The 12194-nt window shown below is 52.1% G+C and overlaps 1 protein-coding gene across 3 annotated transcripts; it reads left to right on the plus strand.

The window, feature by feature from the left end:
- Positions 1–53: 53 nt before the first annotated feature.
- On the plus strand, positions 54–10205 carry LOC110391381. Of its 3 annotated transcripts, XM_021383218.1 has the most exons (8): positions 54–194; positions 336–413; positions 7739–7844; positions 7918–7953; positions 8071–8349; positions 8849–8983; positions 9139–9176; positions 9585–10205. In XM_021383218.1, exons 1-8 carry the CDS (start codon positions 126–128, stop codon positions 9720–9722), a joined length of 879 nt encoding a protein of 292 aa, XP_021238893.1. In that variant the 5' UTR covers positions 54–125; the 3' UTR covers positions 9723–10205. The 3 variants fall into 3 exon arrangements, with proteins under 3 accessions (XP_021238893.1, XP_021238892.1, XP_021238894.1); XM_021383219.1 differs by lacking the exon at positions 7918–7953 and adding an exon at positions 3354–3484 and having other exon boundaries at positions 109–413; positions 7665–7844; XM_021383217.1 differs by lacking the exon at positions 7918–7953 and having other exon boundaries at positions 57–413.
- The last annotated feature ends 1989 nt before the right edge of the window (positions 10206–12194 follow it).

Raw genomic sequence — 12194 nt, forward strand, 5'->3', positions numbered from 1 at the left:
AGGAGCAGCCTGGGGACAGCGAGACTGCAGCGGGGAGGAGCAGCCTGGGGACAGCGAGACTGCAGCGGGGAGTGGAAGTGGGTGGAGAGCTGCTGTCAGTTCCCCTTGGGGAACAGGATGCTGTGATGCCACCTCCTGATATTGCAGTTGTATTCCCCTTAGTGGTGGTGGCACTATGGGTTCCTGAAGTGATGGTACGTGTGGAGCCACGCACACAGCCCCCATTGCGGTGCCTCATGCAGGCTGTCACTGCTTGGGTGTCCCCAGACGGCTGTCAGTGCATGGCCTTGCACGGTGTCCCACCTACCCCAGACACAGCCAGTGCCTCCACCCAGACAGAGCTGCTGAAGGAAGAAGCATCTGGGCTGATCCAGGTCTGCAGGAAGTGTTTGGGCCTTGCTCCTGGAGTGGAGGTGAGTGGCAAACATGTCTGCGTAAGATGTGTCCAGGTGGAGGATCTTCTGTTACTGTTGACTGACCTGCAAGAGACAGACTGGTGTCTTTATGCTATCAGGGAGGCAGAGTTAATCATTCAGATTCACATGCAGCCTGCACTGAATCCACAGTCCAGGGCCAAGCAGACCCAAACTCCCCCACTGGCACATCCAGTTGGAGGGGAAGCCAACAGTGATGAGAAATGGCAAACTGGCACAACAAGGACTAGCAGGAGGAAGAAGCCTGACTCAAAGCCTGAGGGGCCTCTACAGAACCACTTCATGGAGTCATGAACAGGGCTTTGGCTACTTAAGCCATGGAACTAGCTTTGAGAAATCTGGTATTCGGGGGGAGGATGGAGTTCATCTCTTAAAGAAGGGAAAGACCATCTTTAGAAGCAAGTTTTCTAGTTTAATCAGGAGGGTTTAAATTAGAGTTGCCAGGAGAGGGGATCCTCAAACCATCCCACCTTGAGGCTGACTATGGTGTAGCAATCAGAAGGACTAACGCAATGGAAATAGCATTACAAAAAGGCAGAAGGAAAATACAGCGCTCACCCAGATCGGAAGATTAAGGGCTCTCAGGGAAAGGCTCACACCGCAAAGGAATCTCCAGGAAGAGATCCTTCCTCAGGGGCAGTCAGCCCTTAAATGAGGCCTAGGAGGGTCTGGAGCCTGGCTCCACCCCTTCTGGTTGCACAGGTGAATTGCCTTCACCTGTGCTCTCAGGGCTGACTGGGTCTTTCCTCCAGGTGCTCAATCAGTGGTTCAGGCCATGACTCAGCAGTTCCCATACACTCCACCCCTTCATGGGATGAACCAATGATTGAGTCACCCGGACGGTGAGCCTTCCCTGATACAGGGATCCCACACACCTCAGCGATTATACAACTGCCCATCGCGATGCAGGTTGACACAATGTGAGACGATTGATGATCAGTTCGTGGTTGAGGTTCATGTTGTCTCATGGGCCAGCGCTCGATGACGTTACTGGAGGCATGCAGTTGTTTGGTGCAGGTCCGTCTCATGCTCCACCAGTCCCACATAGGCCATCACCGGGTGTCGTGCTTGATCTCAGTGACACTGGAATGCACCGATGACATTTTGCTCCTTCCAGTGACCCTAGAGACTCAGAATACTCACGAGGAGTAATATAGGTGTTTCAGTGGTACCAAGAGGGGGAGATCCACCTTCCATGGCAAGACACAGGCTGCATTCCTGTCCTGGGTCAACACTTGGGCTTGCACTGGGGCACGTCCCGGCCGTCTGTACCACACCCTTTGGCCAGATATCTGTGGCTGCATAACTATATCAGGTACCAAAGCAGGGGTCCTAATCTGCCATAGGGACATGATGAGGGTCCCCTTAGCAATGAAGACTGGAGTGTTGACCACGATGTTAGTAGGCCATGTACCACTCACTGGAGGGACTACCGAACCTCCCACCTCCAATAATCTGCCCCAAGGCTCAAGTAGGCCACACCACCTTGGTCCTACTTGCACCTTCCAAGGCCATTCTATTCTATGGGTACCGGGTTCTAGATTCTCAGGGGCAGGGAGCAGAAGGTTATTTTCATTGCCAATTTGGGGTCTTACCCGATTGTCGGTGCCTGTAATTTGGATCCTAAGAGGGGAGGCCCATGTTGTCTGTAGCATCTTCAGGGCACTGGGTCTGCCATCTCTAGGCCTTTCATAGAATCACAGAATCATAGAATGGCCTGGGTTGAAAAGGACCTCAAAGATCATCGAGCCTCAACCCCCCTGCCAAGTGCAGGGTCGCCAATCACTAGACCAGGCTGCCCAGAGCCACGTCCATTCATTCAGGTCCCGCAGGGTTTCACAGAGTCTCTTTGTCCACCCCTGCAGGGACTGAGAGTCTGTCTTCAAAGCAGCCTTCAGGATGCCATTATAACGTTCAATGAGGCCCGCTCCCGTTGGATTATATGGCAGATGAAATCGCCATTCAGTGTTGTTCTCCTCTGCCCAGCGCTGTATCATCGCGCCCGTGAAGCGTGTACCCTGGTCGCTCTCAATGACCTGTGGAGTCCCAGTTACCGCCATTAATTTGGTTAAAGCCTTGATGGTGTAGGCCTGGTTTGCTTTTGGTACTGGATAGGCCTGCATCAGACCACTTGCCATGTCGACACAAGTTAATGCATGTCTGGCATCCTCAGATCGTGGGAGAGGGCCTATATAATCAACTTGCCACCGCTGGAGAGGGTTATGTCCTCTGGCAAGGTGGGCAGTCGTCTCCGGCAAGGCTTTTGGTCTCATTCTCGAGCAAGCTTCGCAATTATGACATGCCTGGACAATATCTGACATAGTTATGGGCAGCCCCCATGCCTTTGCAGCTGCCCACATTGTCTTCCGTCCAGCATGTCGCAGCTTCTGGTGTAGCCAGTGGGTGATGTTCTCGGAAGGAGAGTACTCAGTCCACCGTACTCGAGCCAGCGTGTCGGCCTCATCATTTCCTGGTGACTGCAGGGGGTGATGTCCAGAAACGTGGTAGACGCGTACGGTTCTATGTTTAATCACAGTCCATATGTCTAACCACATCTCCTTGCCCCAGATCGGTCGGGTGTGGATGGTGCAGTCTTGGGTGGCCCACAGTGCAATGCGAAGAGTGAGCCCACGATACACAGCCCAACTATCTGTGCAGATGTTCAGTGCACTGTCACCAGGTTCCTTGGTGATAACCATCCACACGGCTCGCAGCTCTGCCCACTGGCTACTGTGACCATCCCCCTCTTCAAACCAGATTGTGTCAGTGGAGGGATGGTATGCCACTGCTCTCCACTTGCTCGGGTTGCCTTTGCTGGACCCATCCGTATACCAGGCGTCTTCAGGAATGGGATATTTCCCCTCCTGAACAGGACTCTTCTCCAGTGGAGCGACTGTTGTTTCTTTCGGTACGTTGCAGTGATACGTCACTGGGCCTAAGATCTTTTGGAGTTCTTCTTTCAACGGTGATGAAGACAAACCACTCCTCTGGCTGAGATAGGCGACCCATCGTGCCACTGTCTGTGCTTGGGCCATGCCTGTCTTAGGAAGGTGAGTCAGCTCTTTCACCCACCCCTGAATCGGCAAGGTGGTCTTAACTGTGACCTCAGATGTTTGGGTTATTGGCTCTACCGCCTGTAATGCAGAGTAGGCAGCCAATAACTGTTTCTCGATCATGCTGTATCTTTCCTCTGCTCCGTGCCAGACCTGAGACCAGAACCCGATCGGCGTCCAAACAGAACTCTGGTGTTGCCACAGGCCCCAGCCAAAGTCCAATCCAGCTGGGAGGGTAGGATCAAATATACCCAGTGCCTGGGCTTGTTTAACAGCCAGTTTTGCCTGTTGGAAAGCCTCGTGTTCCATTCTCCCCCAGTCCCATAGTTGCCCCCTCTTTGTGAGTCTATATAATGGCCTCAGCAGCTGCGCTAAATGAGGTATAAAGGAACGCCAATATCCCAATATACCCAAGAACTCCTGCAGCTGCTTTGGTGTTGTAGGGACTGGGAATGCCTGAACCTTATGTATGACAACACTGCGTAGTACTTGGGCCTTTCTTGACCAAACTACCCCCAGGAATTTCACAGATAGGCCTGGACCCTGCACCTTCTGGGGGTTTATAGCCCATCCTTTTTCCTGCAGATAGGTAGTTAATGAATCTGCTGCCTGCCCTACTGCCTCCAGTGAGTCAGATGTCAACATGAGATCATCAATATAATGATACAAGCTAACAGTGTTAGGTTTTTCCCAGTTTGCCAGGTCACGCGCCACCAGGTTATGGCAGTATGTTGGTGAATGCACGTATCCCTGTGGCAGGACCTGAAAAGTCCACTGCCTGCCTCCCCATGGAAATGCGAACTGGTCTTGTGATTCTTCAGCAATTGCAATACTGAAGAATGCATTTGCCAAGTCTAGGACACAATGGTAGGTTTTTATTTCCCTACTCAATGTGTCCATTAGGAAGGCAATATTGGGTACGGCTGTGTGAACAGGCGGCGTGACCTTATTTAATTCTCTGTAGTCTACCATCATTCTCCATGTGCCATCTGACTTCCGCACTGGCCATATGGGGGAATTGTACGGGCTGTGTGCTGGTCTTATGATCCCAGCTTTTTCTAATTCCTGCACAGTCCTTGATATTTCATCTTGCCCCCCCGGGAGTCTATACTGCCGCACATTAGTGATCCGGCGTGGTTCTGGCAGGTGAATAGGCTCATGCTTTGCATGGCCTCTCAATATCGCCTGCACCGCCCGGATACTAATACACCTCTGTCAGAGCCTGAACTCTCCAACAGTTGTCTGGAGAGCCTGACCCCATAAAATGTCTGTGCCCAAGATGTACTCTGGGACTGGGGCAGTAGACTCCTTATACTCCCGGGGCGGGAGATGCCCAACCCCCAGTTTCAACCACATCTGGGTAACTGCAATGGTCTGTCCCCCGAAGCCACCGATCATCGCTCTATCCCCATTAAACTTAGTCGGATCCCCATAAATAATTGACGTTTCCGCGCCTGTGTCAACCAGTGCCATAACCCTTTGTATGTTCTTTTGGGAGCAAAAAACAGTCAGCTCAACATAGGGCCTCCGGTCCCATCTGGAGGCCCTAGTTACATGGGGACTAATATCCCCTATCAAGCCATGAATTGGGCGAGAGCCTAGTCTTTTTCCTCAGGTGGCTCGGGCATCGTAGCCCGAGTCACCTGGGGCAGCTTTTTCCTTTTATTAGGGACTATAAAGTCCTCTAGGTTCCAAGTATTTTCTGGTATTCGTACCCCTGTTCTTTTGGAGGTACTTTGAACCGTCCCTTAGTTGTTTCCAAAATTGAAGCAAAACATGATTAGGTTGGCGATCGATTTTAGCAAAAGCCACCCCAGCCCGTATGAGGTCATTAAACATCTGTTTACGGGACACCCATATGGGGCCCGATCGGGGTGTCTGTGGGGCAGCTTTTCTAGTTTTAAGAACTGGACATACCTCAGCCCCTTCCACTGTCCTAATATTACGTCTTGCTCTTAAGCGCTCCGTCTCCCCCAGATCAGCCACCAACTGGGCGGCCTGCTGAACAATGGCCTCTGAGGCCACCAAGGGGTTCAATACAGATAACAGTGTGCCATAATGGTGGGAAGGCGCCTGCTGTAAAATTAGATCCCTCACTCCAGCCGAGAATTTTACTAAGTCAGGACTTTCAAAGGCATCCACGTGAATGGCCTCTTTCATTCCTAGCTCACGAGTATATGTTTGGAGGTCCTCCATGGAGGACCACAAACCTGCATGCACTGGGATATCGGCCTTATTAGGCCAAGTGATACGGCATGCTGCCATCAACCAATCTATCAGGGTGTGATTCTCCTCATGATGTTGCACAGTGGCATCCAGCCTTTGTGTAAGGGCAGGGTGCAAGGTAATGGATGTGAGCTAGGAAACTTCTGGTCCATTGACCATAACACTGTCTGCCCCCATGTCCCATAATCAAGAGTAACCAAGCTGGTACTCTTTCCCTTGGTTTCTGCTGAAATCGTTGCACCAAATCCATCAACTCAGATGCTGTATAGGGGTGAGATATTAGATGGAGATGCGTTTGGGCAGGGGGCCATTGATCAGGGGGCACCCCTGCTGGTCTGATCTTTATCTTTTTTGTTTTTTGCATCACTACAGGTCGGATCTCGAAGGGATCCACCTGAAGTGGGGCTTCAAGATCCAATCTAGAGATTTTCCCTGTTGGATTACCCAGGACTACTGGTTCGGGGCCCTGAGTATTTTCCAATGCAATATTCTTTACTTTCTTTAAGGGAGAATTTCGACTTGATGTTTTCCCTGTCAATAGGCCAAGCTCTTGCTCGAGTTTCTCAATGCGATCACGCAGTAGCTGGTTCTCATTTTCTAAAGTGTTATTTGAAAGTTCTGCCCAATTTAGAGCCATTAATAGGGGCCATGCCACGGTGGACACAGCCAGTCGGCGTTGCTTTGTAATCAGGATATTTTTGTCTAATCCATAAAAATATTTCGCCATGCCAGATGGTGATCGGGAAATATTTCCACTATCCCGTAAGGGACCCCAGTTTTCAATTACAGCTCCCAGTTCATAAAAGGGTGAACCCAGAAAACCCAGGATGTGCCCCGGCAAGGTTTTACCTAGAGGAACGATGTTCTCCCCTTTGGCCCACTTAAAGACATTCAAAAGGAAAGCCATTTCAATATTTTGGCCTGCCTAGCTCGCCAAATGCAGTGATCAGAAAGACTAACGCGATAGTGTAGTGATCAGAAGGACTAATGCAATGGAAATAGCATTACAAAAAGGTGGAAGGAAAACAGCGCACACCCAGACTGGAAGACTCTGGGCTCGCAGGAAAAGGAGCCCACCAAGGAGAAATCTCCAAGAAAAGGTCCTTCCTCAGGGGCAGTCAGCCCTTAAATGAGACCTAAGAGGGGTGGAGCCAGGCTTCAGCCCTTCTGGTCGCACAGGTGAATTGCCTTCACCTGTGCTCCCAGGGCTGACTAGGTCTTCCCTCCAGGTGCTTTATCAGTGGTTCAGGCTGTGACTCAGCAGTGCCCATACACCTCATATGTCACATGTTACCTTCATGTGCACCCACAAATCCAAACCAGGGGGAAACCCAAATCATCTTCATGAGGACTCTCAGATTCAGAATCTCAGCCCCCAAAAGCCCTGGGTTCCTACAAGCCCTAAACACCGCCCGGTCCCAAGGAGACAGCAAAACAAGTGATAGGACCCCTGAACCCCACCCAAAATGACCAGCAATGTCTGCCCCCTGAGGACCCCAGATCTAAGTCCTCCACAGATTTCTAAACCGTAAACATAACCCTGACCTCATGGGCACCCCAGAACCGAGGAATAGAACTCCCAGGCAGGCTTCATGGGGATCTCAGGACTCCCAGGCAGGACTCCTGGGGAGTGCAGGTGTCACCGTGTCCCCATCAGTTCCCTGCTGCTTCCCCAGTGGGGGTGGCAGAGAAAAGCACCAAGGACAGAGTGTGGTACCCAAAGCGCATGGTGACAGTGGGCTGGAGGTGTTGGAGACTTCATGTGACATCCCATGTAGGACACCCCATTGGAGACACATATCTTGGGTGTGTGGCATCCCATGGAGGACACCAGGCAAGGCCACAAGGTGGCAGAATGTAGGGGACAGTGTGTGACACTTGAGGGGTGATTGCCTGCCTGGGACACCCCACAGAGGCTGTGCATTGCACTCTGTGTGTGTCACCCTATCAGGGACCCATCAGAGTCACCACAAATGGGGGAAATTTGTCACATGAGGAGGTGACATCATGACATCCTGTCCCCAGGGGGAAATGAGATTGCCTCTCCGGCCACTCCCTGTCCCCACTGCAGTTTTGCTGTCCCCAAGCTGCTCCTGCCTCATGGAAACAATGGCGCTGGCCCTCATCCTGGGTGAGTGACAATGGGGACGTGGTGCCACAGGGGTTGGTGGCCCCATGTGAGACCAGGACCATGTCCCTTGCAGGTTGGTGGCTGATGGCAGTGAGCAGGGCACAGCAGCGTGAGTATAAGGACAGGGGGAGAATGGGGGCAGAGGGAGGGGAGCGTGGGGAGGGGGCCATCAGAGGGGTCGAGGAGGGTGTGCAGGGACAAAGCTGACTGGTGTCCCTTGTCCTAGTGCCCCGACCCTCCCTGTCGCTGCACCCCAGCCAGGGGGTGTCCCTGGGGGACACTGTCACCCTGCGCTGCCACCTGCCCCAGCAAGCTGCCTGGGTCCAGCTCTGGTTTAATGGAACTTTGAGATCTGACAAGGGAAAAGACGAGGAGCAGGATGCAGTGGAGTTCTTCTTGGTTGTCACAAACCTGGAAGACGCGGGGACATATCAGTGTCGCTACCAGGTGTCAGAGCCACTGTGGACATCGAATATGAGTGACCCCGTGGAACTGGTGGTGATTGGTGAGGGCACTGGGCACAGAGGGTGGACCTGAGCTTTTCCCACGGAGCCAAGTCCCATCTCTTCTCCTCCCTGCACATGAACCACACCTTTACCTCCCACTCAGCATTTCCCCGAGCCCAGGGAACATGTGGCAATGGTGACTGATATCACCACCCAGTGCTGGAATGACCATTGTGGTGTCACATTCCTCCTGCACAGAGGTGAATGTTCAGCCCCTACCCAGCACCAGGATCCTACTGGTGGGCACAGCCACCTTCAACCACTTTGCTGGGACCCTGGCCTATGTTGGCATCCCAGTACGTACTCCTAGAACATCTAGGACCACACATTTGTGTCCTCACTCCTTGTAGATAACGTGGTGCTGCAGGTGACACCCAAACCTGCAACCCATGTTAGGTCCGAGACCCCAATTTGTCTACCCCCAGTGTTAGCTGTGGGTGGCACTGTCACTGTATCCCAGCTCCATGACGGGGACACCTAAACACCCTGACCCCTCAGGTGCCAAGGGGCCATCCCATGTGAACCTGGTGGTGGCGGTGGTGAGGGGCTGTGTTGCTGTCTTCGTCTTCTGCCTGGGCCTCTACTTCGTGCTCGATGCCCGCAGCCTCTGGACACAGAGAGATGAGAGCCCTGGTGAGGAAGGACTTCAATGGTTTCCATCCCTTATAGATCCCTCCAAGAATCCCGTACCTGTCCTTTGATCCCCTATAGGTTACGTACAGATCCTCCATATGTCCCTCATGGCCCCCACAGAACCCCCACTCTTCCTCCTCTCCTTTTTGATTCAGGTGTCCCCCCAGGAATGACTGAGGCCGTGCAGATCCAGGTAAGTGCCTTGTTAGCGGACCCCAAATCCCAACCTGCCCCTTGGGGCCTGCACTGGACATCACCACGGAAATCCAAATCCTGTCCATGGGGACCCCAAATGACCTCCAGCCCCATATGGCTCACCCTGAAGTTTATGTGCACCTCCTGTATCCAGAACATGGGAATTCCATATCTGAATTGTAGGGAATCCCCCATCCCACAGTTGGCCCAATCACCCATGGGGTCCCCAAAACCATAGATGGACCCAGAAACATCCCCCATGCAGAACCAAAATCTAAGTCCCTACAGAAATTCAGTCTCCCCCTCAGGGAAACACCTCCCTAGATACCTACACCAGAGGCCCAACCCCAGCCCGAGCTTCTTGGGACCCTCATGATGGCACCCCCTTCTCCTCCTGTCTCTCCAGGTGCCCTCCAGTGACAGCGAGGATCTGACCTACGCCGAGATGCAAGCTGCCACCCCGTGCTCTCAGCCCTCCACTTCCCCCACTGCCCCTCAGTCCCCCGTTATCTACACCAAAGTGAGCACTGGGTTACCGTGCTGATGGACTCCCCAGCTGCCTCATTTATGGGGTGCACTGAAGGGGACAGACCCTAAATTCCCTGCTTGGGACTTCCTGGTGTTCTGTTCTAACCCCAGACCAGATAACCTCCCCAAATCTAACAATCCCATTTCTCACCAGTGCACCCCAAATGCTTCCCAGTCACACCAAATCCCTAAACGCTCATCTCTTACCCCAAAATCCTTCTCTATCCCCTCAAATCTCTTAACACCACCCCCTGAGACCTCCAAATCCTCTCCAGTCCACTCCAAATCACTACCACCATTTCTGAGAGATCTGTCCCATTCTACCCCGCTCTGGAGAGCCCCCCAAAATGTCCCTTTCCTTCCTTTGCTTCTCCCACAGATACCCTATACGTCCCCTATAGATCCTCCCAAAATTCCCTGCCTCCCATTCTGTCCTGCTTCTACCATTGGTCTTTGCGTGGTGAGCAATTGCTTTGTACATCATCTGCTTTGGAAAAATACAAACATATCTTATTATCCTTACTGTTGTTTTTCTTTCTGATTCTCTCCGTAAACCCACGGGGAGGGGTCAGTGTCTGAAGGGCTGTGTGGTGCTGAGCTGCTGCTGGGTGCCAGCACCGCAGTCCTTGTGCTGGGGGCCCAACGTGGGGCGCAAAGGGTGGAGATCCCAACAGATGTGAGCAGAGCGTGTTCCAACACAACTGCTCTCAGCGGGACAGCAGCCTCAGAGCTGCTGCTCACAGCGCTCAGCTCTTCCTTCACTCGCTGCCATCCCTTGCTCTCAGGCCTGCTTCCTTCCCTGCGCTGGTGCTGGTTCTCATCTCGGAGCACTACCCTGGGCTTCTGGATGCTTCTGCCCTGTTGTCTATAAGGTGTGCTCATGCACTCTCTGCTCCAGGGAAGTGGAAACTGTTGATGACAATTTTGAATCCCTGCTACAAACATTGCATCCCATCAAATTTGGTCAGGTTCGGGCAAAGGGATGGCAAAAGAGTGAATGTTACATCATTCTGCACCAGAAGGAACTCCCCCAGCACTCATGCATCATCACAGCCTCATTCCTGGATGAGAAGAGCATTCAATGCTCCTGTGGCATAGGGAATAAGAACACAAACAACAGAAGATCATACCAGCCTCAGTTTGTGGAAGAGATTACAGTTTTCCCCATCTCATCACAACAGTCACTGCAGTCACAATTTTCTCCATGCAATTCAGTTCCCCCTTAAGTGTTCATAGCTCATAGACTCACAGTGCACAGAATCATTGAATCACAGCTTTCCCCTCTGCAGTCACATTTTCCCCCTCTGCAACTAATTTCTTCTCCCTGCAATTAAATTTCTCCCCATGCAATCATAATTCTCCCACGTTCAGATTTCTCCCTACCACCCCAGTTTTCTCCCTATCTTTCAGTTTTTCACCCCACCATCACCATTTCTCCCACTCCAATTAATATTTACAACCTGCAATTCAGTTTTCACCCCACAGATGAATTCTCTCCTGCCATCTCAATGCCCCACCCCCAGGCTCAGCCCCACAGGGGCATCCAGCTCCTCACTGACCCCAGCCCCATTGCCTGGGTCTGGCCGTGGCAGCGCTCGAGATGAGGGCACTGACAGCACTGTGACTCAGCACCACACAGTGGCCTTTTTCTGGGGGAGTTCCAAGAGATGCTGCTGGGCAGATGGGGAAGGGGCCGAGGGCAGCTGCCCACGAGCAGGGTTTCCATGCAGGACACGACAGCGTTGCTGCCAGCACCAGGAAGCAGCTTTGCCCTCATTTTGCAGCTGGGAAATCGTTGCTTTTTGCTTTCAGTGCTTCCAATCCAGTTCTTGCATGCATGTTTCTGTGAAGAACACCTCTCTCTCTTTGCACACTGTGGCCAGAATGCAGATAGAGTCTTTCTACAGCTCTTTGGGCACTGGTTACTTTCAGCAGCAGGAGAGACACGTGCAGGAGTGGGCTCACCGCAGAGACATCGAGTTCTGCACTTCCCGTGAGGTCAGTGAGGTCTGAGTTCAAAATCACCAGAGTTGCCTTTCTCCCCCAACCCTGATTCTCAGGGGATACACTTTGCCCTGACCACCTAAAAATGCCCTACTTAACGGCTCTTATATTATTTTTTTTATTTTTTTCAGCAATGTTTTAGTTTTTCACTGCTTAGCCAGCAGCTCAGCACAGAACCGCTTGCTGCAACTGCTGAACCTAGAGGTGTTTTTACACCTCAAGACGTGCAACACATGACACCTGCCCACTTGTGTTAAGCGGAAAGGCTGAAGCATGCACGTACCAATATTTAAAATACAAAAGCAAAAGAAGTAAAGCCCAGATAAGAAGCCCAGTGAGTGCTGTTTCCTGTCACCGGATGCAGATACCAGCGGGTCAGTCACAAAACAAAATGCCCTGGGATTTGTCACTTTTGAGACAGTCTTGTGAACTTCTGATCTATGGATGAGGAAACCACTAATGCTGATTTCAGGCACTCTTAGAG

Source organism: Numida meleagris, unplaced genomic scaffold, assembly GCF_002078875.1.
Source record: "Numida meleagris isolate 19003 breed g44 Domestic line unplaced genomic scaffold, NumMel1.0 unplaced_Scaffold357, whole genome shotgun sequence".
NCBI classification, from domain to species: domain Eukaryota; kingdom Metazoa; phylum Chordata; class Aves; order Galliformes; family Numididae; genus Numida; species Numida meleagris.

Excerpts from the sequence above, each read along its gene's own strand:
- LOC110391381 (XM_021383217.1), top strand. The coding sequence starts at position 126 with ATGCCACCTCCTGATATTGCAGTTGTATTCCCCTTAGTGGTGGTGGCA. Across the intron at positions 7,845-8,070 it reads GGCGCTGGCCCTCATCCTGG|TGCCCCGACCCTCCCTGTCG; the intron begins GTGAGTGACAAT and ends CCCTTGTCCTAG. Across the intron at positions 8,984-9,138 it reads ACAGAGAGATGAGAGCCCTG|GTGTCCCCCCAGGAATGACT; the intron begins GTGAGGAAGGAC and ends TTTTTGATTCAG.